Consider the following 26751-nt stretch of genomic DNA (forward strand, 5'->3'; position numbering starts at 1 on the left):
TGGCTGTTTGGTCTCTCCGATGTAGAGGTCTGAGCATTCCTCGCTGCACTGTACAGCATACACCACATTGTTAAGTCTGTGTTTTGGCGTTTTGTCTTTCGGGTGAATCAGTTTCTGTCTGAGCGTGTTGCTGGGTCTGAAATACACTGGGATGTCATGCTTGGAGAAAACTCTCCTGAGTTTCTCTGATACACCGGCTACATAGGGGATGACAATGTTGTTGCGTCTGTCCTCCCTCGCTGGTGTCTGATCTTCTTTTCTGTGCCTCTTTGCTGACTTTAAGAACGCCCATTTAGGATAGCCGCACGTTTTGAGTGCTTCCTTTACATGTGTGACACACATGTAAAGGAAGCACTCAAAACGTGCGGACAGAGAGGACAGATGGTTTGAAAGAGGAGTGAAAGAAGCCATCTATGTCCACTGTGAGCGACCATCTTTGAACAGAGGCGGGGGTTTACGACACCAACTCTCTGCCATCTATAATCCAGTTTTGAGATCCCTTCCCAGACGCCTTAACACCCACTCACATCCTGGGCCATCTGACCTCAGGAATTCGCATGATAAGGTGGGGCCAGGTTTCACAATGAACACACCCGAAACTCTGGCTGATTGGGACCCACGCCCAGTTTCCCACCTTGGCTCAGGCGATTAGAGGATCATCAGGGGGTCCTTTTGTCCCTCTGTGGGGGGTCACTCCCACTAGGTTTATATCTGGGACTCTCCACCATTTGACCTTAGAACTGAAGAAGCTTCTCGGATGAGAGGTGAAACGTCTTCAAGCAACTTAAAGAAGTCCAGACGCTTTTCTTTGCAAGCTCCTTTGACTACGATGACCTGGATGACTGAGAACCTTCACAGACATATTGTCCTAGTTGATGTGGTCAAACTACAGCTGCTGCTACTGCTGACAGTACAATCAATCTTTAGTAGTCTTAAATATGTTCCTGCCCTCTGAAGGTGCCAGTGTTTCAAACAGTAATATTAGTTTTGCTCACTCTTCTTCTAGAATAATGATTTAAAACATGATTCTGTCCTACATCTTCCTATTTTAACAAGTACTATTTCAAGCGGTAGTCTAGAGGTCACTCGTATTACAATCTTGGCTTAGTTGAGATGCTTCTGCACCTGAAGAAAGAAGCTCATCTGGCTTCCAAAGCTCTCTTTGAACGAAAATGTATTCTGAGCCAGGTAGACCTTTAGGATTTGGGCCTCATAAGACGCTGATGTGATTATGGAAGGCTTGACTGAGACTGAGCAGTGCATTGATTTGCAGGTCATGTTGTACAGTTTTCTGACACATCAAAGGGACTTTTTAAAAGTGAGAATTTGTAAATTTACAATGCTCTCAGATGTGACTATAAAATTTCAGTTTGCCTCAAGACTATTCAAATATGTAGAAATCCTTCTGCCAGCCTTCTAATAGGATGGAAATATGTAGGGCAGTTATTGACCACATTAAATGGATCTGCAGTGACTTCTGTAAAGTATTTAACTGAGGTTAGTTAGCAGTTCAATGTAGTTGTCCAAGTTAATTATTCTTTAAATAATTTTTACTGTTTTTTCTGTTCAATAGCCTAATCCTTTAAATGTGATTATTGTAAAGAATGTTTTATGCAGAGACATGTAAATTCTTGGCTGAAGTCCTCAAAATAATTTTCTTTTAGTCTTGGAGGCGTAGGTTTGTTTAAATTCACTCACTAATAGTTAGACAAACAAAGCATAGCAGAGGCTGACTGCACTGATAAGTCAATTTGAGAACACACACTTTGAAACCAATTTCTTTTAGATCTAAACACCATCTTTATGACATACTGAATGTTTTATTTGTCCCAGTTTACAAACCAAACCTAGTTTCCATCATTATTTCGAAAATAAAAACAAAATGAAGAACTCTTCCATAATTCTTCTTGGATGGCTTCTTGTGGTCATATTAATTAGTGTAAACCTTTCCAGTAACTCTGAGATATTTAGAGAACCAAAATCTTTCACTTTGTTTTTCTTGTCAGACCGAGCCTAAGCCTGTGTCTGAGCCTGGTTTAATGCTATGTGCTGACACTTGTGGAAGGTCTATTTCTAGCCCCACACATCACAAAGATCTGGCACCTACGGGACACCTACTAACTGCTCTCCTTACATTCTAATCATTTTAGGTAACAAGATGTACTAGATAAACCCACACTGTCCAGAGAACATAACATTTCTCAGTAAGCAAGTTATGATTTGTCATAGAGATCATGCAAAGGGCTTTGTAAACCCCCACCACCCCCACCCGTTTTGTCCCCACTTACTGGTTTGTTTCTGTTTCTTCTTTCTTTCCCTGATTTTCTCTATAACTAACCACTGTCCTCTACCTACTCTATGGTTCTCATTTGTTTTTTATGCTGAGTTTAGGACTGCTCCTCTGTTACAGCTTCATCTGAACACTGAGGAATTCTGCTGTAGTCAAAGGATCTCAGTAACATCTGTGTGTGTACAGTATGGTTGTTTGCTAAGTGTTGCTAGTTTAGTTTGTCCCTTTTTCATAACGTACTTGCAGTAAAACATGAAGTTAATAGTGGTTCAGTGATTTTTGTGACGTAATCTTATATCAAATGGCCAGTTTGTCCTGTTTTGACAGTGTGACCATGTCAGCAGTGTTCTGTTTGGAAAGGTTTGCATTTCCCCTTATTCCTTATTAACCTGCAGCAACTGATAAATCTGTTTTGTCAGGGCTATTTTCAGTCAGCGCACACATGGTTTAGAAAGAGATGTACGTAAAGGATTATTGAAGAGGCCTAATCCCACCTTTACAGGTAATATAACAGTTCAGTCACACAGTTATATTGTGTGACTGACTGCGGTGTAATGAAACATCACATAGTCAGACACACAAAGTAAATATGTTACAATAAAGAATTGTAACATCAGATTAAACAGTAACAGATTGTTTGATAAATGGTAAATGGCCTGCATTTGTATAGCGCTTTTCTAGTCCATAGGACCCCAAAGCGCTTTACACTACATTCAGTCATTCACCCATTCACACACACATTCACACACTGGCGATGGCAAGCTACGTTGTAGCCACAGCTGCCCTGGGGCGCACTGACAGAGGCGATAGACTGTTAGACAACTATGTGCTATATAGTTGTCCAGATAACAGTTCAAATCAATATATAGGTCGTTAGGAAACTCCAGTGAAGACCGATCTGTACACAAGGTCTAAGTTTTAAAGTGGGGAAAAATAAATATGTGCAGTAGTGCATGCAGCACCGTAGCAGCAGAGATGGTAGTGAACTGACTACAGCTTGTTCGTCTGCAACGAAGTTTCCTAACCAGTAGGAATTCAGAGGAACACGGTGGTGTGGAAAGTAGCACTGATGCCTTACAGCAAGAAGGTTCTGGGTTTGAATCCAGAATTCAGTCTGGGCCTTTCTGTTGATACAGCCGTGCAGCACGTTACACTTAACTGATGACAGGATTTCTCATTCGGCAGCTTCCTCATAGCTCTCACACATCCTTGCTAAGAGGAGTTTACATGCCTGAGCATAATGAAAAGCACCTTGCGTACATCCAGGAAACTCACTTCAGTTGCTGACTTTTAGAGAGCAAAAAAATTCTTGAGTTGGAGAAAACCCCGTAGGAACAAGGAGCACATGCACACCCCACACAGAAAGGCCACCCTCAGAAGCCTGGGTATCTGAACCCAGAACTCTGTTGCTGCAAGGTGGCAGTACTAGACCCGTGTATTGGTCGGGCTCTAGCATTGAGTGTGTGTCAGCAGTGTTTTTGTAGCCGCAGTATTAAAAATGACTAGGTATGTACATTTATAGTGAGGAGATGTGAATTCAGTTAGTTTATGTATGCACAGTGTGACTAAAATGTGGGAGGTTTATCTGTTACAGCAGATGCTGTGAAATCATCCATCCATCCGTTTATCCATCGTCTTCCACCTATCTAATTCAGGGTCGTGGGGGAGCTGGAGTCTATCCCAGCTGTCACAGGGCTGTGAAGTGTATATTAGAAAAATTACCACGTAAGGAAGTGGTTGGTATAATGAAAGGAAACGCAGTGCAAACTGTTGTCAGCATGAACCCAATCAGCAGATCCTTTGTTTTTATCTTTCTGTTTTCTAATCATAGCACTGTTCTGTCTTCAGCACAAATGTATAATTGTACTATAAGAGAACCAAGAAATATAGAAGAAACACACTACAGCAGAGCCCTGGGGCTACGTCTACCTTATGTTGTTTTTTTCTGTTATTTGTTGACATTTGCTTTCATTGTTGCTTTGTGTCTCAGGCGCTGGTGCCCCGGAGTGAGGCAGGAAGACGGAGGACGACTTCTTTCTGTTTCATCAGCAGCAGGGGACAGGAGAGCGGAGAAAGATGCCCAAACCGGTTAGTACCTACATCAGGAATGAATGGTTGACTTACTAGAGTCATGTCATAGTTACTCCCTGTATTGCTATTCTTAAGTCCTGCAAGGTTTTCCCAATCATCAGATTGCAGGGTTTTGGGGGAGTTGTTGCATCGATTTAGGTTTGTATCTTTTTTTTTTTTTTTTTTAATTCTGTGCTATGGGCAAAGCAAGGATCTAATTGCTCATGTCAGCAGCATGTAAGGTTCCTGAAGGTTTGGATTTGCATTTTGCAAATGATTATAAAAGAAATGAATGACTTGAGGATGTTAGAAGATGGCAGCCCATTCAATTAGCTCTAAATTTGCCCAGCTAATGCATTTGCTGGACAGTGGGTTTGTCTGGGTTGTTTCACACTTATGCACACTTCTGATTTCTGGGGCTAGAATAAAGACAATGCAAAATTTAGGTTTCCTGTATATGTGAACAACCTTGAAGTTTCAGGGGCTTTCACACATAAACACCAATTAGTTTGTTTGTTTTTATCACAGTGAGTCAATTTGTCTCTTACAAATATAAGATTCAAGAAGATATTAACCACACAACCTGAGGATCATCATTTTATGTACAGTATCTGCTGAGCTCTTGGTTTTTCCTCCATTGAATACTCAGGCTAAAGCTTCTGTCAGAGAAAAATGGTTGGCTGTAAGCTCAGGATGGGTTTTGGGTTCTGGTTGGAAAACCGAAACCATTGTTCATTTCCTTTTCCTCAAGTGTAGCTGGAGGCAGTAGTACTGGTGACATGAATTACATGAGTCTAGACTTTCTTTTCAGCTCTACTAGTCAGAAGTAATGCTTTGTAGGACAACACAGAGTTTTGGGATAACACACGCATGCACAGAGGCACAACAGTCGTCCACTTTGTGGGATTGTCCTGTCTGTTGAGGGGGAAAAAACCCACAAAGAGGGCTTTCTCTGCTCTATTTTTAAACTGAAGGACACTGGGAGCTTTCATTTTGCTGTGACACAAACGTGTAGAGGCTGAGATTGCACTGCCGCTTAAATAACAGGATTATATTTTGATGGCTGTGATGTATTTTCTGTCTATTACTTTAATATTACTTTAGAAACTCAATGTAAACTCCTCAGCATGATATAAACAAAATTAAAGGCGGTGGTTATGAAGAAATATAGAATTTTATTCCAGATTTAAATACTAACCAAGATCTAACAGAACCAGATGTTTAGTAAAAGTCAATTGTGGTTTTCCAGCCTTAGTTTGGTGAACCAGCTCAATGCATCGCTATAAACCTCAAGCAAATAATAATAATGGGTTCAAAGCAGATTACAGATGGAGCAGATAGTGATCATTAAAAACTAAAGCAAGGGCAGGAAGCTGGACGTTACGGGGCTTTTATGATCCTGCTGCACGTACACGCTGGCTGCTTACACGGTTTTCTTGAGCCAGAGAGCGACAGGACTGAACCCTTGGCCCATCAATCTCGGTAATGGGGAATTAGGCCAGACACAATTCCTGGAAAGAGGAGATTGTGGGGGAGAAGCAGCAAGAGGATGGGAGGTGAAGCATGAGACACAAGGTAATAGAATAGAAAGATGAAGAGATGCAAAATGATGAAACGGCTCATAAGAAAAAGGATAAAAATGACAGAAGAGCAGAAGACGATAAAATGTTCCTGTCCATAAAGATGCCTTCGGAGGGTTTGTGATATGAAATAATTTGGGGTAGTGTTACAGGCTTTTACAACAAATTTGAATACTTACGTAAAGAGGTTAGCTCTGCGAAACAATCAGAGATGGTGCTGAGCCAGATCAGATGGGAATTGCTGGAGAAATTGTGTGGTGGGAGGATGGAGACAGCGCTATGGACAGATAGATGGGGGATTGGGGTGCAGGAGTGAAGGAGAAATTTGTAATGAAAGTGCAGATTATTGAAATTGACCATCGGGAGTGAAAACAAAGGGATAAAAGAGGATTTGGGAGAGGACTGAGTGATGGGCACTTTGTTCACCTCCAGTCTAGAAAAACGACACCCAAGCTACCCTTGAGGGGAACTCCCACTCTGGTTACATTACAATGCACTTTGACATTAAGCCTAGCGGTTGAATAGTAAACACATCAGCCCTTTCACTGCTTCATTTATGCATTCTGGTTTCCTGAAAATGCTTAAATGTCACTTTGGATTACAAGCTAAAGCTGAGTTCCCCCTGAAGGCATACCTATAACCATTGAGCACATAAGCTAGCCTGACTCCTTCAGCTCCAAGCTAATAAGCAACAAAAGAAGAAACTGTAGACAGGAAAAACGCATCAACAATTGAGGTGACCCGAAAGGTCTGCAAAGCATTTGTCTGTTGGGGCACAAAGAAAGACCCTCAAAAGGCAAGACAGGCTATAAGCTAGCTAGCCCCAGGAAAGCCATTACAAAGTGAGTTTGCACTAGATCGTAATCCTCCCTTAAGCAGTGTTTTAATGGCAAGTACACACCCCTAACCCAACATGGACGACCCCTGCTACTGACTGCTTCCTTCCTTCTTCTTTCATGTAGGTCAGAGGGGGTTGTACAAAACGAGTCTGTGTTAGGAAGCAGCCCAGAAATTGATTGCTGTAAAAACAGAGGGTGAATTCTTCAAAAACAGTGAAATGAAATTGAAATGAAATTTTCTTTTTTCTTTCCTCACATTTTCACATGTTGTACTGTGACTGAGAATTTTATATTCCCTCATCAGATAACCTTGATAATGAAACACAATACCACACCCTACCTTCACAATAACCTTGAGCTTGGATTTGGTTGGATCTTGACTATAAGGACACTTGAACTAAAGTAGGGCTGCCACAAATGATTATTTTGATAGTCGACTAGTTACCGATTATTTTTGCAATTGGTCGACTAATCAGATCATGCATCCATTGAACGTCAAACGTACAGCTTATTGCACCAGCATGCATCTGCTCTTATATAACTATCATTATCTTACAGCTTTAAGTGTTTAAGGTCTGTGCTAACTAAAAATAAAGACAAGATGATAGTTTATTAAATTTTAATGAAATTTGCAGATTGTTTCTGTGAAGTTTAATAAACTCCTTGCTATCTAAAATATAACAGGACACCGGAGTATATTCTCGAGCATCTCACACTTCTGATAATCAGCTGTCTGCTTGACGTTTGTTCAGCTGTGTAAAAACTATAACTTTAATCTCAGCCAAACCGATTTACTCAGGAACAAATAAAATACTGAAAAAAGCCAAACAATAACATTTTTAAGTTATCAAGTGACTTATATATGTTTAACCTGAGTAGCGAAAGACGGCGGTGGGTTTAAAAATGATTTGCCGGGAGTCCGGTGTTCTCACGGGTTCTGGTGAGCCTTTCCCCCGCTAGCTATCGAGCTAGTGGGTAACAGACGTCTCTGAAAACGTCGGAGCGCTTTTGAAAATATGTGATGTCTTGATAAACTGAGCAGATATTTGAGGTTTATACAGCTACATTCTCGCCTGAAAATATGTTAAATGTTTATTTTGTGACCCAGAAAGAATAATAAGAGTAATATTAAAACTAACTAGCTTCCGCCATTGTTGGAAACTGAGCTGGGCTGCGCTGTGAATTCTGGATAGGTTGGGCCATGAAGTATACACCCGACCCATCCTTCAAATCTGGGGAAATGAAGGACGCATTTGTCGGAGTCACAGGAGGATGCGGTTCCTGAATTTGGACACCGCTACGATACCAGACACTGCTTCTTCTTCTTCGGGGTTTAACGGCAGCTGGCATCCTTGTACATGCAGTGCTGCCATCTTCTGTTTCAGTCCGTTATTACACTCTTAAATCCTGCTACTTATTCCTGTGTCTTTTGGGATCTTACAAAGCTTCAAACGATGCGTCGACTACCAAATAAGCTGCCCACGATTTTGATAGTCGACGTAATTGTGACTAGTCGACTAATCGTGGCAGCCCTAGACTAAAGCAACATCTGAGATCAAGCTGAATGTGACCTTGCATAATGTAAGTTATTACTGTTCAAATCCCAAGAACTTTTATGCAGCTTTTAACAGAAATTGACAAACTTCTTATGTTCTGCAAAATCACTTTTCTGGTGATTTCTTAATGCTAAAACTGTTCTACATTTAGAGACATTAATCTTTGGCCGCCAATGCCAACTTCTATTTCTTGCAGTACATATATCCATCAGGAGTCTAGACAATGATGTAAGCTTGATTTGTTTGTGGTAGGGCTGTTCGATATAACGATATATATCAGATGACGATATAAAAACGTCTATCGTTTCATATTACGCTATCGTTTGTTTCGTGGTGTCGCAAAATAAACTGTTTACGGCAATATTTTTTTCATGGTTTTGATGGTCACTGTAGTTTTATTAATTTCTTAAAGTTCTCTCTTTCTCTTATATTTAATATAACCACACTAGGGACGGACAAGCGCCTGTTTTTATGCGTTGTCGTTAGCAACAACGACGGTAACAGCATCGCGTGTCCGCTTGTTTATGTTCCACATAAACCTTTCACAATAAAGCTCAAGATCCTGTTGAGATTTTTCACATGAATCACGTGAAAGAGCAGATTATTTAAAAAAAAAAAAAAAAAAAAGCCGCCAGGTGCTAAAAAATAAACCTTAGACTCAAACGTTAGAACAGGCTTTTCCCCGCAGCACGGCGTGTAATAAATACTCACAAAGAAAACGGCGGCCGTTACAACTTATGTCTAAAAATGTATCGTTTCATGCATCGGTTAAAACATTCGACTCCAGCTACATGACGCGCAGCTGGAAACACTTCACACAAGTCGAGCTGCCCGAGATTCACAGAATTTACAGAGATTGGAGATTGTTACATTTTTGTGATTTATATCGTTATCGGACGATAGAATTCCTTTATCGGGATATGAGATTTTGGTCATATCGCACAGCCCTAGTTGGTGGAGGCTTGCAGTCCCATGGCAGTAAATCGGTTAAAAAAAATGTCTACCCTTAATATACTGTGTGCATGTGTCATTATTTATGACACATGTTTGATTGTGTGCTGCCCACTTAAAATTAAAAAATGAATTAAAGGGAAAAGACTCCCTTTCGAGGTTGCCGGGTTTAGGTCTTGATCAGTTAGACTTTGACACTTCAGATGTTCGGAGCCTGGCTTGACTGTGATGTGCGTATCGTGTATCATTACAGTCGACATGTTTGTTTTACCCATCCTCATCTGCCGGGTCGAAGCCAAAAGTTTAGCTGCTCACAGAGGCCACACGCAAAGCCAGCGTTTGTAGAGAGACCCACTTCTCTCTACTCATTTCACTTGATGATCATTTTAATGAAAATATTTGAAGTTTCAGCGACATGTCTGCCTGGGTGAATGCAGAATGTGTTGTTTACTTGTTTGCTGTGTGTGTGTGTTTGTAGGAATGAGCAGGCATCAGGCCTTTTAATCTAGGGTGTGAGATGCAGCGGGGGATCGTACATTATTGATTTATTGCGGCGTTTTGCACATGTTGCCCCTCCTGGCGTTGGTGTCCCTGAGGGCCAGGGGCTTGTAGAGAGGGGGCAGTGAGCCCTCGCTGGAGGCTATAAATATTTTACACAGCCATTTTCATTTATATAATGGGAATTATCAAGTCACTAAATCTAATTAGAGGGAGGGTGTGAAGATCAGCACTACTTCCACCTCCTCTCCCCACCCTACATTCAGTCACTGCTTCAGCTATATTTTCAAAATTTGTAGATAAAACATTAACATTTTAATTGTAAACTTTTATTCATTGTGATCTACAACTTAGTGATTTGGAGAAATAATCGTATGATGTGATTTTAACCATCCAAACGATTCAGTTGTATTTCAATGGAAGCTTGGTGTGGTGTAAAAACGGCAAGGTTCCATTCAGCAGTTTTATGTATGGACCTCTCTAATGTTGCTGGGACTGAATGGGAGGAAATCTCTGCAACCAGTTTCCAGAATCTGGAAAATCATTCGACAAAGCTGGATGCCATCATACTGATGGTCATCATTAGTGATGCACTGATATACAGTATCTGTATCGGCCAATACTGACGATGTTGACTGACACCAGTGGCAGGTAGTTTGTGTCACATTTATTGTGAGCTGGCAAAAAGTAAAAAAAAATTCTCAAAATTGATGCATATAATGGTTTCAAATAACTTTCAGCTCATCCACAGACTGATGAGCTAACACTGTGGCGAGATGTATATCTATTTGCAATTCACAAGAATTACTACTACAATAGTAATACAATAATACTACTATAGTATTGATCAGAAATCCATCAAACTTACTTTACAGTAAATTCTCACTGCCTCTCCACTGATTAGTACTCAGATCTAACACTTTCGAAAACACATTCTCAATATTGATACATTTATTTATACATAAAATAATAAAGAACTTCATGATATAAGTGAAATACATTAGCTGGGGCCTTCCAATCCCCATTATGTTACCATTAGTAATATAGTTAACGCTCACTTTCACATGGTTTTGAACAATGTTAATTTGTCCCAGCTGTGACTGTTAGTGAGCCTCCTTCTCAGGGGTTAGTTTGTGCCGCACAGCCAACCAAATGAAGCTTACTGTAGGGCCAACCAATCAGGTTTTACAAAGAAACCAGTAAGAGGCGGGCAGTATAGCCTCAACATTTGACAGACTACATTTTAAGAAAATTTGCAGTTATATTTCTGACAGTGTAGGAAAAAAAATACTGAATGCTTTTATTGGCACTCAGCTTTCAGGCAGCAGCATTTATAAGTAAATGAAGGATTACTTTTCCATCCTTGTTACTGATGGCATACTGCCTCATATAAAGTGTAAATCTAATGAAACAAGGTGCCTGCAGCTTTATTTTATTATAGTGATATAATGCTCTGTCAGTAGTATTGCAAATGACACGGCACAAGTCAAATATAAGCACAAACTGTTAACTGGAAGGTTTTAAGTAGAAGCACAAAATAGCTGCAGAACACTGTTATATACTGCCTAAATTCATACTGGTTATCACAGAAGGTATGATATGGGATGACCCTATAAAGGATATATGTGATGGAAAAAATTGTATGTTGTGGCTCCACCACAAATTTTGTTTGTATTGGTAACCAATGGTAACCAAAGTATAATAATAATTTGAGGGAGAAGGAAGAAAAATCCACCTTTTATTTTCTCGCTGTTTCCTGAGCTGGAGGAAAGTATTAGATTTGTGCTGCCCTTCACTTTTTATTCTTGCTTGGATGTATTGTTTTTTTTCTCTGCATAACTGCAGGCAAAGCGAGATCTTCCATGCTATCCTCTCCCACTTAAGACCGCATCAGCCCTCATTACTGTGTAATTTCCCAGCGCTGATGTATGGATTTTTACTGTGAATCCATAATACCTGACTTTGAGAGCGAAAATACAAACAGCCATTTGAACAAACCCGAAGCAAAACACACTAGTCATTAATGTGCTGAATAAAAAGAGGTGTGGAAGAACAATGGGTCTAGGAAAGCAAAATGATGAATGGAAAACGGGTGAGGCAGAGGTGAGGAGATGAAGCTTGACAGAGGGCAGGTGTTAGATGAGATAAATGGAAAGATCATGCATGATGATGAAGCGCTGAAGGTGGCAGCATAGCCCCCGGTTGCCTTTAAAGCCTCTGTTAACCAGCTTAGCTACCAACAGCTTTTAATTATGGCTGTCTGAGAGTGTTCCTCCCTCACACACACTAACAGTCAACAGGTGGGCTGTATTGCGTGGGCAGCCTGAGCCTGTACACACTAGCCTACTATTTAGCTGTCACTACTTGTTATGAATAACATGCAGGGACTGGAGGATGCTGGTAAACACTGGAGCTACAGGCACACGGGATCCATTTCTCCAGAGTCTCCTTAGATGGAATCTTATTACAAAAACTGATATAGTATATAGTGTTTCAGCTCATCTGCAGTGCAAATAAATATTTCTGCTCTCTGTAGCTCCACTCAACTTTATGGATCTTTCTCTTCATGGCTGTTTTCACACATGCCCTGCAGACCTTTACTTTTCTATATACCTGACAGAGATGCCCCTGAGAAGACAGATGCCCCGTGTATCCAGATTGGACAATAAACTGTCTTTAACCTTCTTTAAAAAGCCACATGAACCCCATAGTTTTCTGTTCTTGCTCAATTCCTAAAGCTAGGAGATATAAATTTTTTCGATAATATGATTTTTTTCAAGTGTTGTAACAGATTGCCGCTGTTACCTTACGCAGTTTTCTGTGTTCTTCTTTTTTTTTTTTTGTTTTTTTGTTTTGTTTGATGTTGTCTTTACTAAAGTATGTCCAAATAACAGGCACACAATTTTTATTTGGTACAAGCTAGTAGAGCTCAGTATTTGACTTTTCCTCCATGATGTTTGCATGTTAAAGCCTGGAGCCGTGTGACGACACACATGCTAGTGTGCTTTGAAGCAGACAGTACATAGTGAGGAAGTATTAACAGAAGTTAAAACAAACAAACAAACAAACAAAAAAGCAGAAATAACAAACATGGGAACAATTAGTTCGATTAGAGGATCTGAGTGTTGGTTTTGATTCAAGCCCTAGTGCAGGTAATTCTAAATTCGCAGCTGAATACCAAACAGACTATTTCTAGTAGTGTCATGTGGACTCTATACTGGTCTGTGCTACATTAGAGAATTTCCATGTTTGGTCAATGTCACAACCTGATTCTCCAGGCAAAGTCCAGTGTTCATTTGTGGTAATGGTGTCTGGTCCCATATTAATGGCTGTCAGTCAAGATATCATAAGAAGCTGTCCTCAGAGACATGCTGATCATGTGGATTGACGTCATAAGGTTAATATTGTTAACAGTCTACATCAACATAAACAAATCCATGAGGTGTCATGTTGCAGTCAGGCATGATTTTCTACAAACAGCTACTTTTGTTGTCGACCAAGTGAAAGCAAAGGGATCTTCCTGTGCCATCACTCAAAGCGGTGCTTGTGAAATTTACTCATGAATTTTGTAAAGTTTACATTAATAATGTATTTATTTATCATAGCAATTTAACTTTAAACATGTTTGTGTCGTAACAAGTTCAAGCTGTGTTTCAACATGTTGTCTGACTACAACAAGCTATGTGACTGTTAGTGCGCACACTTGTGTGTACTTAACGGGAGTCCTGTTTAGAATAGACTATAATGAGTTTATGACATAGACAGTAGAAAAACTGACAAGCTGATTGCATAAATCTAATTTTGATGCCATGACCTGAGCGTTGTTGTTGCTGCGTGTATGTGGAACAAAAAGATGTTATGTGTTTCTCTAAGTTTTATCAGCTGGAGTGAGTCAACAGTAACAGAATAGACTGTGGTCAGTAAACTGCTGAGACCGCCTGCTTTATCTGTTAACAGCTATCAGCAAGAAGACATGGCATGGTTCTTCATCAGTTTGTCCCACTCTCTCTCTGTCACACACAGACACACACAAATACAAATGTTAAAACCGCTCTTGCTCACATGCGTACACACAAATCTACAGCTGGAGTCTCATGTACAATATAGTGAACACTTTATATAAAGAGTTGTTTCAGGTATTTTTTTTTTTTCTTTGCAACTAAAAATGGCAAAACATACATCGTAGCGATTTCTCTACAAGTCAGCCTGTTAGAATGTGGTGGTGTTGGGCTGTTTGTTGTTGTTTTGTTTTTTACTGTAACTTCATGTCTTTGGGCTACTGGTCAGACACAACTTAAAAAAAACAACATGTTAGTCAGTGATAACTTGAAGTCGATATCTGCACAATGCATTTTCTGAACTAAAACATGTGGGAGAAATAACACAAACAATCATTTTAGCCTCGCTTGTTTAACGTCGGTTTAGCGTTTTCTTCTTTTACTGTTGCCTGTCTGTTGAACCGATGAGCTTTTCTTTCATCTCAAGAGAGGACGATCCTTTCTAGGCCACCCTGTCAAGTGTTAAAATCCCTCATTAGGACGCCCACATGGCTTTTTAGAAAATTACATTAAAATGTGCCACTGGGATGTTGCTGTGAGGTATTATCATGTGGAATACATGGTGTACAGTGTGTGCACGTCATATGCCCCATATGGCTGCACTCTCATACATACGCACAAATGTCAGTCTTGTTGTTAAATGCATGCACACACACACATATACACACCACCATATGGTAGTGTTCCCATGCTTTCCCCGCATCTACTGCACAAACACTGTTCCCTCTTCAGACTTCAAACACACTTCATTTTTCACAAGCACATTATCAATACATTAACATGAGTAATTATATTTAAAGTAACAGCTACACAGTAACAGTGTGAAAAGCTATTTGGGTCTGAATTCCTGTTTATCCAGTTTAATGACAGAAACTTGATCAAAAATGATTGTGGTGATCAATAATAGTTGAGTAAGGGTTTGGTGTTAAAACTGAGGCCCAGTCAGTGTAGCAAACATCCACAATCTTGTGCTGCGGTCAGCCCGACAAAAATGAGGTAGCTGGTTATGTGTTGCAGCTGTGTGCGTAGGAACAGCCCCCTAGGAGCTGTTGGGTAACGAGTCTCGTAAGATCAACCTTGGATGCAATGTCAGACCAAGAACATTAAATGATGCCCTCATTTTCAAAATTACTTGAATTGGGACCTTTTTTCTTTTTCTTTTTTAAATTTCTTTCTGCATGTGATAGGAAATTCATTGACATTAAGAGTCAGTAACCCACGCCAAGTCTTTGTGTGTACTGCTTTCAAACTGGCACTTTCACAGTTTCTGATCCATCAGCAGTGTGGTTGGGACATAGTTCTGGCATGTGGACAAGGCTTACGGGAGTGTTAGCTGCTGTGACTGTGCAACATGCTGATGCAAAGGATTCTCCTGGTTTTGGTGGGAGTGTTGCCATCGACAAGAAAAGTAATTCAGTTGTTCAGATGCCAGAAGTGCACAGAGGCTATTGGGTTATTTATCATGCTTGTAGCTGAGACATTGTAGAGTCAGAAATGGAGTGTGTAAATAGTGAGTAATTAAATAAAAAAATAAAATAAAATAAATCCATACAGTGAAGCAGCTGCTCATTCTGTCCTACCTCCGTATGTTATGAGTATAGTCCGTACTGTCTTAGAGGAGTCGCCTAAAAAGTGTGGACTGCGGCTGGTGGTATATAGTTTAGCACAGTGTGGGGTTTTTTGTTTTTTACAAGAGAGGACCTCACTTTGGTGTGGAACTTATTGGGAATTTATTAGTATCTTTGCAGACAAAAAGATGCAACACATTACAGGACGAGAGGGAAAATATAGAGTATAATATACACACTTTAGTGTGTGTGTGTGTGTGTGTGTGTGTGTGTACCCACTGTCTGTCGTATATTTTTCAGGTCAGTAGAGCTGTCTGTGATTTCTTATGATTGATGCGTAGGCATCATCTCTTTGTCTTTGTGTGTCTCTAAATATTACACGCGCGCGCACACACACACACACACACACACACACACACACACACACACACACACACACACACACACACACCTTACTAGTTCCTTATGCAGCAATTTTGTACTTGAAGTGCATTTTATTGCTTTCGTTGTATGCATTTATACTTCAGCGCTGATGCAGGATTGACAGAACTATGACAATAAGAAAAACTCCATATGTCCACACTGGCAGATTACAGTAGTTATTGGATAGCATAGTGAGCAAGCTAGATACAGTTACATTCTATTACATGTAGTTTCACAGGGGTTACTGCAAAGCAGACAGTTGTTAAGGTGGCTGCAGTGTTTGCATTTCTGAGAAGGTATAAGTTAAGCGATTGCATAGATTTCTTATAGTAGTATAAAACGGCATAAGACTGGTAGTTTTTACTGTATCATTGTTATTTCTCATCTCCTCTGTGCCTCTCTCACTCCCCTCTCACTTTCTGCCAGGGTTACTTGAGGACAGTGCCAGTTGGTGGTTGGTTTCACTGCAGAGAGGGTTTCATACTGCGGCACAGGGCATTATAATGTATTGCACCTCGAGTGGGAAGAGAGGAATAGATGCACACCAAGAGAAATGTGCGATTGCATATTTATGTACTGCATATGAGTATGAGTTCATTACTATTAAAAGTGTCTGGAAAGGATTAATGTAGGGCAGTGGTGTGGTTTTGAAGGCTGATCTGATCTCTGGATTTCTTAGTCTTTTAAAACATGTTACTGTGTTAAAATTTAAAATGAGGTGAAATTTCCTGAATTCACGCAGAGACGGTGTGTTTTCCTGAGATATCTGTCTGGGCTTTTCTTATGAATAGCACTACATCATAACTCATTGAGGAAGTGACGCATTCTCCAAATTATTATGGTTGTTTCTTGTGCAAACTTCCACTCTTCTATGCGGAAGCACAGATGTCCAGTGAACCCCAAAGATCCAGGAGAAGTTCTTATTTTAGTTTGAGTTAGGGCTGCTCAATTAATCGAATTTTAATCACGATTACGATCTGGGCTTTCAACGATCATTAAAAATGACTGAGCCGATTATTAGCCCCTCCCTAATTTATCCGCGACACCTTAAAGGCCGGTCCGTGAAAATATTGTCGGGCATAAACCGTCCGTGGCGCAAAAAAGGTTGGAGACCGCTGATTAAGAGGACCCGAGGGAAGCTCGGAAAGCTAAGCAGAAGTTATTTGGAGAGTGACTGCCGTTGGTTGAAAAGAGAGTTTAAAAAAAAAAAAAAACTTCAGTGGTGTTGCACACTATTTTATATTATTTTTTTAAAGTCATTGTTAACCCTTTAAAGCCGGTCAGAGCAGCACGCTCCGTTTTGCGTAACTATTGTTAAATCCCTGTAGAACCTGAACCGTGTAAGCTAGCGCAATAATTTGTTTTGCATATGAAACCGGAGGAGTTGTACTTACATCTGATGCCATCAGCTTGTCCTCGGTCATGGTTTCGTTCCACATATAGCTTTGCAAAAATTGCATAAAAAGCGCTTGCAGCAACAAAAACATAATATTCCAGAAACACGCTTTGCCGTTCCGATCAGCTGTTCGTAACACTTCCCACAGTAAAATGATGCACATGCTGTTTTCTTTGCAAATTTGCATCATAGGATTGTTTTTTGTTTTTCCTGCAGTATATAAAAATTGCTGTATCTCCAAAATAAAACTATGAAGACACTCAAAATAAATTTCCTGTTGTTGTAAACTATTTTTTGCAACTTTATTGTATTTAAAGTTTTGAGGGATAAGCCTCTTAAATTTCTCCAAGTAGAAATATATGTAAACAAAACAAAAGCGATTTTCAATTTTTTTTGTAGTTTATTGCACTTTTTTGCAATTTATGTAATTACTATGCACTTAATGCATACATATTATTAAAATATGGGCTATAACAGTTGTATTGATGTATAGCAACTTGAAATGCTCCCACAAATGGCACTACAGCATGTAAAAAAAATAATATAAGCTCTGGTGGACTTGGTTCTATAGTAGGTCTTAAAGGGTTAAATAAATATCGTCAAATAATCGTGATCTCAATTTCAGTGAAAATAATCGTGATTATCATTTTTGCCATAATCGAGCAGCCCTAGTTTGAGTCATTGTAGTTTTCACTGAGTACCCCCCTTTTTTTTTTTAATTTACATTACAGTTAAATCGGAAACCTAGTGACAGGTCTTGGTAAAAGTGGAGTGAAAACTTCCTCTATTCAGTTTACGGGAAGAAGGATAAGCAGCGTAAACAGACTGCACCTAATATGGAAGGTGTGTGTGTGTGTGTGTGTGTGTGTGTGTGTGTGTGTGTGGTCACTATGTGTTGGGAATATTTATAGAAGTCTGACAGGGACTCGCACACAGCTGCACAGGCAGTCCCACCGGCAGACTGTGGAGCCTCAGATCAGTCCAGTTTACTTTTTTCCAAGCTGCTTATATTTGCTTTCTTTCAATACAGTCTTTAGATTTTCACACGTTGTTAGGAACTTTCACATCCTGTTTTTAGCAGTTCTGCTTCCTCCACACATTTATTTATATATATATTTAGTTATTTTTTTTAATATACACTTAGGGTTCCCTTTTTTCCTAAATGTAATATATTAATTCCTATTACATTTCATTTAACCTGTTAAATGTGTTGCAGCTTCCTGTACACGCTTCCTTCTCCTTCCCAGTTACAGTGGGGCAAAAAAGTATTTAGTCAGCCACCGATTGTGCAAGTTCCCCCACCTAAAATGATGACAGAGGTCAGTAATTTGCACCACAGGTACACTTCAACTGTGAGAGACAGAATGTGGAAAAAAAAAAAAAAATCCATGAATCCACATGGTAGGATTTGTAAAGAATTTATTGGTAAATCAGGGTGGAAAATAAGTATTTGGTCAATAACAAAAATACAACTCAATACTTTGTAACATAACCTTTGTTGGCAATAACAGAGGTCAAACGTTTACTATAGGTCTTTACCAGGTTTGCACACACAGTAGCTGGTATTTTGGCCCATTCCTCCATGCAGATCTTCTCGAGAGCAGTGATGTTTTGGGGCTGTCGCCGAGCAACATGCACTTTCAACTCCCGCCACAGATTTTCTATGGGGTTGAGGTCTGGAGACTGGCTAGGCCACTCCAGGACTTTCAAATGCTTCTTACGGAGCCACTCCTTTGTTGCCCGGGCGGTGTGTTTTGGATCATTGTCATGTTGGAAGACCCAGCCTCGTTTCATCTTCAAAGTTCTCACTGATGGAAGGAGGTTTTGGCTCAAAATCTCACGATACATGGCCCCATTCATTCTGTCCTTAACACGGATCAGTCGTCCTGTCCCCTTGGCAGAAAAACAGCCCCATAGCATGATGTTTCCACCCCCATGCTTCACAGTAGGTATGGTGTTCTTGGGATGCAACTCAGTATTCTTCTTCCTCCAAACACGACGAGTTGAGTTTATACCAAAAAGTTCTACTTTGGTTTCATCTGACCACATGACATTCTCCCAATCCTCTGCTGTATCATCCATGTGCTCTCTGGCAAACTTCAGACGGGCCTGGACATGCACTGGCTTCAGCAGCGGAACACGTCTGGCACTGCGGGATTTGATTCCCTGCCGTTGTAGTGTGTTACTGATGGTGACCTTTGTTACTTTGGTCCCAGCTCTCTGCAGGTCATTCACCAGGTCCCCCCGTGTGGTTCTGGGATCTTTGCTCACCGTTCTCATGATCATTTTGACCCCACGGGATGAGATCTTGCGTGGAGCCCCAGATCGAGGGAGATTATCAGTGGTCTTGTATGTCTTCCATTTTCTGATGATTGCTCCCACAGTTGATTTTTTCACACCAAGCTGCTTGCCTATTGTAGATTCACTCTTCCCAGTCTGGTGCAGGTCTACAATACTTTTCCTGGTGTCCTTCGAAAGCTCTTTGGTCTTGGCCATGGCGGAGTTTGGAGTCTGACTGTTTGAGGCTGTGGACAGGTGTCTTTTATACAGATGATGAGTTCAAACAGGTGCCATTCATACAGGTAACGAGTGGGGGACAGAAAAGCTTCTTACAGAAGACGTTACAGGCCTGTGAGAGCCAGAGATTTTCCTTGTTTGAGGTGACCAAATACTTATTTTCCACCCTAATTGACGAATAAATTCTTTACAAATCCTACCATGTGGATTCATGGATTTTTTTTTTTCACATTCTGTCTCTCACAGTTGAAGTGTACCTCTGGTGCAAATTACTGACCTCTGTCATCATTTTAAGTGGGGGAACTTGCACAATCGGTGGCTGACTAAATACTTTTTTGCCCCACTGTATATAGCACTTGTGTTGGTTATTTAAAATCACAGATTCTGTAGAGTGACCTCTCGACAGTTTCTAGATCTCCTTTGCCACCTCTTATTTCAACTCCGTGATCTCAAATTAGAATTTACTGAAGGGGTTTTCCAACACTCTGCATTGCTGTCAGTGTCACAATGGTTACAAGGTGTGGATCATCTTTGACCAAATACAGTGGCCATCACTGCCTTTATGCTGCATCATGGTCGTCTGTGGGAAACATTCAAACCACATAAATCAGGTTTTACATTTTCTACAGTATAAGTCTTCAGCTGACACTCGCAGAGCATGCTGGCAAGCTTCACAGCTATAGAAACCCAAATGAAGCTTCTGGTGCACGTTTTTTCTGCTGATGTTAATGCCAGAAGAGTTTTGGACCATTGCAGTTGTTAAGTGTGCTTTTCTGCAATACACACATCAGCACTTGGCAATGTCACTATGCAACTTCACGTGGTCTACCGCGTCATATCTGAGTTATTGTGGTTCCTAAACACTTCCACTTTGCAATAACAGCACTTACAGTGGAATATCTGAAAGGGAGGAAATTTCACAAACTGACTTGTTGCAATGCTAGCGTCCTATTACAGTACCACACTCGAGCTCTGTGAGCTTCTGAAAATGACCCAATCTTTCAAAAATGTTCGTAAAGGCTGACTGCATGGCTAGATGCTCGAAAACTATATCCCTGAGGGTAACATCCCACTGAGTATGTCTGTCTTTTATATATCGTCCATGTTCAACAAGTAGAATTAAGTAAACCATTTACTGATCCATTACTTGTGTTTCACAGATCAATGTGCGCGTCACCACCATGGACGCTGAGCTGGAGTTTGCCATCCAGCCCAACACAACAGGCAAACAGCTCTTCGATCAGGTAAGAGTCGCATACTGTAAACACAAAGATGTAAGTGTCTTATTTTTAATTTATTCCGTTTTGATCTCAGATTGTGAGGACCAAATCTTCTTCTGCAGCTAGAAGGGTTCAAAATGACTTCTACTGTTAGAATAGACACTACAGGTATTTTAGACTATGTGACCTACTGAAAGACTCATGGATTACTAATGAAATGCAACACTGAAACTAAGTGCTGGTGCGTGTACCAGGGCGTGCTTGGCTGGGTTCGGGTTGGTACTGGTTCTGTACAAAGAAAACATATAAAGCACTCTTTGTTCAAAAGAGGAGCTTTCAGGAGTCAGCAGATGGGTGGAAGTATTGTGTGGATGGTGTGCATAACTGTGTACGTGTGTACGCTGTCTGGGAAGTAAAAGGGCAGCTTTCAGTGTCGTTTCATGTCAGACTACAAAGGGTTGTTGGGGTTGTGGTGGAATACTGTGAAGACAAAATGCGAGAGAGACACATTTGTTTTCTGCTTTTGTTGTCGCTTTTGTTTTCATGTTCTGTACAGCATGAGGGGAGTAAGGCTGTGTGTTTGTAATAGATCTGTTTTAACAGCAGAAATCAGGACTTGTTGCAGTCTAAAGCTGCAGATCATATCTGTAGTATTTGTGCAATATACACACCCAGTGAAACTGTGGTTTTGTTTTTGTATTTGTGTGTTCTGCTTCCTGCTGTGGATAGCTGAGCAACCACGTTCTGTTTCAGAGCTGTCTATGAACGTGCCTTTGACCTTTGGGTACCAGGATCCATAGAGAAATCAGACTCACTTAATGACTTGCTTCTGTGACTCGTAAACAGATTTTCCTAACATTTGTTATACAGTTATTTTTTTCTCATTCATATTCTGACACTGATCAGCTCATCTGATTGTTTGAAAGGATGATGACAGTTGGTGGTTGTAGCTGACTCGTGGAAACCACTGAGAAAGATGCCAGCTTCTGTTGACACTAAACATTTTAATCTTGCAGGAAATGCAGGTGTAAAACTGCGTGACGCTGGAATATTAACACATTAGTTAATTTTGTAGTTAACATGAATTGGCTCTTTTTTTTTTTTTTTTTTTTTTTTTTTTTTGGTGACTTCACAAAGTCTCTGCATCCATTACTCTCTAATATCGCTTTTCTTTCTATGAAACACACAGACGCACCAAATCTGAACGTTTCAGCTGCCTGTGCCTATGCATCGCCATAGCAACAAACTGTCAAATGCCCAGTGATTTGTGTGTGTGCGTGCACTTGTGCTGCATAGTACCGAATCTGCCAAAGGATGCTTGTTTACAGTCAGCGTACAGTGATATGTGTGTTCAGTGTGTTTCTGTTATATTCACGCTCATAAAAAGAATACCAAATATTCATTTGTTTGAGATTATTTTGGTTTTAAAAGCGACCGAAAGTAAGCAATAGACGGGATGCCTTGCAGCTTATAAATGAACAAGCCAGTGGGGATAAAGTATTGAATGATGAAATCTTGTAGCATGTGAGTGGCTTATATAGCATTGGTGTGGGATATTTTGGCAGGTTTCAGACATGTGAATGAAGACACTGATTCTTTGTTCTACAGGACTCAACAGAGACCAAACAATGACAGGTCTCCACAGGGCTACATTCAGTAGCCATACAGATGAGCTCCTTGTTGTCTGTGTGCCTTTCAACTCTAAAAAAGGAGGTAGCACCACCTTGTGGTGATTTTGAGCATTTCACTAGAGCTACTTGAGAAGGCTTCGAACCAACATCGGCTAATTGTTATTAGTACACACTTAAAAAAGCTTTAAAAATCAGTTATTTACCTGAACAGAATTCTTAATATCAGTGAAAATTCTACCCTTCACACATTATAGCACTTATTCAGCTAGAAATAGATACGATGGTGGATATTTGGAGAAATTATTGTGATTATGTTACATGAATATACAAATCTTAATTGTTCCAAAATGAAGATAGCTCCTGTCTTTTCGCTTTGTTTTCCTCCCTTTATTATTTCAAGGCTTGTTATCGCTGTGTTGTCTGTTCTGGTAATTCCCATCATTAAGGGCAAAGCTGTTACGCAGGCAGCCAAGGTATTACAGGTGTATGGATTTAGCCAATGTGCAGTCAGAATTCCTAGAAAGAATTCTGCGAGTTTGATAAAATAGGTTTGTTCAGTCCAGAGATGCCCAATTCCTGCTGTAACTTTGCTATATGTAGGAAACTACCTTAATCTTTATTTGATGGATTTGTTTTGGTGATATTTCTAAACTTTTTTTTTTTTTGTTAATAAGAAGAAATATCCCAAAAGTTTGAAAATTACAGTGTTACAGTAACCAAAGTGTGGAAAAACAACTTTGCACAATAAAAAGAAAACCAAAACTGGTACTAAAAATGTATTTTATTTTATTTATTTTTTTAAAAACTATTAAAAATGAGCCTTTTTGTGATCTTCAAAAAAAAAAAACAGGTTTAAAGTGGAAAAGACTTTGTATCTGTTGCTGTGGCAGCGGAGCTGAAATGAATGTTAGACAAAGTGTTCAGCTGCTTGTTGTAAATGGTGCAGAGCGTGGTCTGGATCCACTAAATATCCAGAGCCACAGTCATTCCACAGAGGAATCCAAACAGTGTGATGATTCAGACTGGATTGGACCCATAATGACAGCAAATTCCCTCATGAGGATATGAATGCATTCCAACATCTAAAAGGACATTACTTCATGTTAGACCACCTCTCAATTACAGCTAGTACAGTCCCTCCACATTTCAAATTAACATCCACAAGAAGTCCTGAAGCCACACTGTGGTCCAGGAGTGTGGCAACATCTCACTACAGTGCTCCATGAAGCACACCAGTCTACACACTGTAGTACTGTGCAGTATTATAGTCCTCGCTGCAGGCAGCAGAACTGTCAGAGGCGATCAGCTGATAAAGATTGTCTGTACCAACCTCGGTCATGGAGATGCTGACATGGTTGTCTTTTTGTAGGACTCGGATGTAGTTCTTTTTAAACCATCCGTCATATAAAGTGTGATTGATATGCATAGCAACAACTGACGTGCTTCAGGAGCTATATTTCTTCTGCATCCTTTATAATCCTGTGATCCCTTAAATGCAGCCTGGCTATGTTACCTACAGTACAGGAAGTCACATGTCCAGAAGGCAAACGGAGGCAAAGGCAAATGACATGCAGCACAGGGAAAAACTGTGCTGCATGTCCTGATTCCTTCGCAGTGATCCAGATTCGCATGAATGAAGTGAGGGCTTCATTGATAAAGAGGCTGCAGAGCTCACTATAAATGGCTCACTCAAACACACACACACACACAGGATGATAAAAGGCCACATCATGATGGAAAAGCTTTTCAGACAAACTAACCCAAACATGTAAGCCTGTGATGGGTGATGATCACACTCGCTTGTAAAACTGCCCGTGTGAGCAAATGTTTTTATCTAGCCTGAAAGTATGAGAGTCCTGCTCAGAGGTCCAGGCAGCTTGATCGCCTTTCCCCGTCTCTGCTACACTCATCATTCCTCCCCTCTCATCCTGAAGTCTCTTATCCACATAGCTGTCTCCTCGTACCGCAGTCCCACTGGAGGCCCGCTCTGTGTAGGCGCATGTGTGTGTGTGTTTGCAAATGTAATTGATTGTACCGTTACCATCGCAACGGTGTGGTTTTTTTTTTTTTTTTTTTTTTTGGATGGGCGATTGTGGGGGCTTTCGCAGTTGTGCGTGCATGCGACATGGGTATTTAGCTTGTTTATGTCAGCATCTCTATTATTCTCTGTGCGTGAGAAAGAGTTAATTACATGGTAGAAGTGGCGTGGTATTGACTGTGTAAATCACCTTAACATCTGAGAGAGTGTCTACAATCCCCTCTGGGATCATCTGTGTCTCTTTCTCACGCTTCCTCTCTGTGTGTGTATGTGAGACAATAGTTTGTGAATGACAAACAGAGAATTGTGTTTGAGAACAGGGAGGAAAGACGAGGGGAAAATATTCAGTTTCACTTTTTAATGATGCATCGATTTGGTAAGATTGCTGTCAGTACATGATACCAGTGAGATGACAGAGCACTTTTACTTTATCTGACGCAGTGCGTACAATTTGTGGTCTCAAATCCTGAAAGAACTGAAACTGCAAGTACAGACAACAGTCATACTGACTACAGGTGTCGGGGAAATTTTGAGACTTTTTGAAGAGGAAGTGGAAAACATAAGATATATTTGTGGTTTCAGGTGGTGAAAACAGTCGGTCTGAGGGAGGTCTGGTTCTTCGGCCTGCAGTACACAGACAGCAAAGGCTACGTGACGTGGCTCAAGCTCAATAAGAAGGTGAGAGGCTGCTCAAAACACAGGAAGAAATCCATCCCTCAGCATAGCTTAAGCATGCTTATGTTTATATTCTTTGTAACAACTGAATTTATTCTCACATTAAGAAAACATTTTAATCTTATGACTCCTTGTAAATGGTAAACATTCATCATCCTGTTGTTAATACTTTATAAAACGACGTAGAGGATGGACCATGAACACTGAGATCTGTTTTTAATGTATTTTCAGTTTAGTTTTCTCAGGACTTTCATGTCCCATGCACTTTGTAAAGGGCAGATGATGAAGGCTTGTGTTCGGGTGTTCCTTCCAGGTGACCCAGCAGGATGTCAAGAAGGAGAATCCGCTGCAGTTCAAGTTCAGAGCAAAGTTCTTCCCTGAGGATGTTTCTGAGGAGCTCATCCAGGAGATCACACAGAAACTTTTCTTCCTGCAGGTACTGTGAACTGCTCAGGCTGCCAAGCTCATGTACGGGGTAAACCTGCATGAAAACTGAGCTGGATTTACAGCTGTAAAGAGCCTTTCTTATCTAAGACAATAATTACACCTTTTTTGAGCTGGTGTCATATAATGTGGCTATTGTGGTTAGTATAGATCATGCTTACCGGTATATTTGCTTTCTACATCAATTATTGGCAGTAGATGGATCAACATATCAGCAAATAAAAGAGTACGTATGGTTGCCGCTGGCTTACATTTATTAAATATAATATTGAAAGGTGGTTTGATGACGAGCTGAAATACTTTTCCTGGAGTTTTAAATCATTATTTATTTCCCTATCTGCATTGCCAATGTCTGTCAGCTAAATTGGGGGGGTTTTGTTTTTGTTTTAATAACCATGTTTAATGTGCATCCCCCGCTGCAGAATAATATTGACAGAAACACTATTCTCTGAATCCTGCTGTTTAGTGAAAATCCCTGTAATTCCTCTACATTCATTTAACTATAGCCCACCCACTGACTGTTGTCACCTCCAGTTTTCTGATATATGAGTAAAAGGCCTCAATTATACTCTGTTGTGGGCGCGGACAGCTGGAGACACCACGGGTGAGCAGTGATTCCCGTTATGCTTCTTTGAAGCGTCCTTGTAGTCCGCCACCTGAGGTGCACTTGCCTGCCAGTTTTTCGAGACTACACTTTACAATGCACCAACTGTTCATGCAGCCTAGGCAGTGTGCTTCCATCCAGGTGAAACAGGAATGATTGCTCAGCTGTGATGTTTCCGTGTCCGCAACAGAGTCCTGTCTTCCATTTGCATCGTAAGTTGGAAGGCGGAACTGGGAAGTGACATTACCCCCAAGTTCAGCACATTCATTAGGAATGTCAGAAAAGGAAGAATAAACAAGGTTTGTTTCAGTGCTTAGCAAAGGTAAAGGTAGAGCCATTAATGAGGCACATGCATGGCCAGTGTTCTGCATATGGCTTATTTAATTTATTTAT

At 40.4% G+C, this 26751-nt stretch overlaps 1 protein-coding gene across 5 annotated transcripts in view; it reads left to right on the forward strand.

The window, feature by feature from the left end:
* Positions 1 to 26751, forward strand: part of LOC113007393 (radixin) — a 53345-nt gene that overhangs the window by 13957 nt on the left and 12637 nt on the right. For all 5 annotated transcript variants that reach the window (XM_026143906.1, XM_026143909.1, XM_026143905.1 and 2 more), the window contains exons 2-5: positions 4281 to 4378; positions 20907 to 20990; positions 25218 to 25313; positions 25624 to 25746. In XM_026143906.1, coding sequence (XP_025999691.1) covers positions 4367 to 4378; positions 20907 to 20990; positions 25218 to 25313; positions 25624 to 25746 — 315 coding nt within the window. In that variant the 5' untranslated portion in view covers positions 4281 to 4366. The remainder of the gene's footprint in view (positions 1 to 4280; positions 4379 to 20906; positions 20991 to 25217; positions 25314 to 25623; positions 25747 to 26751) is intronic.

The sequence above is a fragment of the Astatotilapia calliptera genome, chromosome 16, assembly GCF_900246225.1.
Source record: "Astatotilapia calliptera chromosome 16, fAstCal1.2, whole genome shotgun sequence".
In the NCBI taxonomy this organism is placed as follows: domain Eukaryota; kingdom Metazoa; phylum Chordata; class Actinopteri; order Cichliformes; family Cichlidae; genus Astatotilapia; species Astatotilapia calliptera.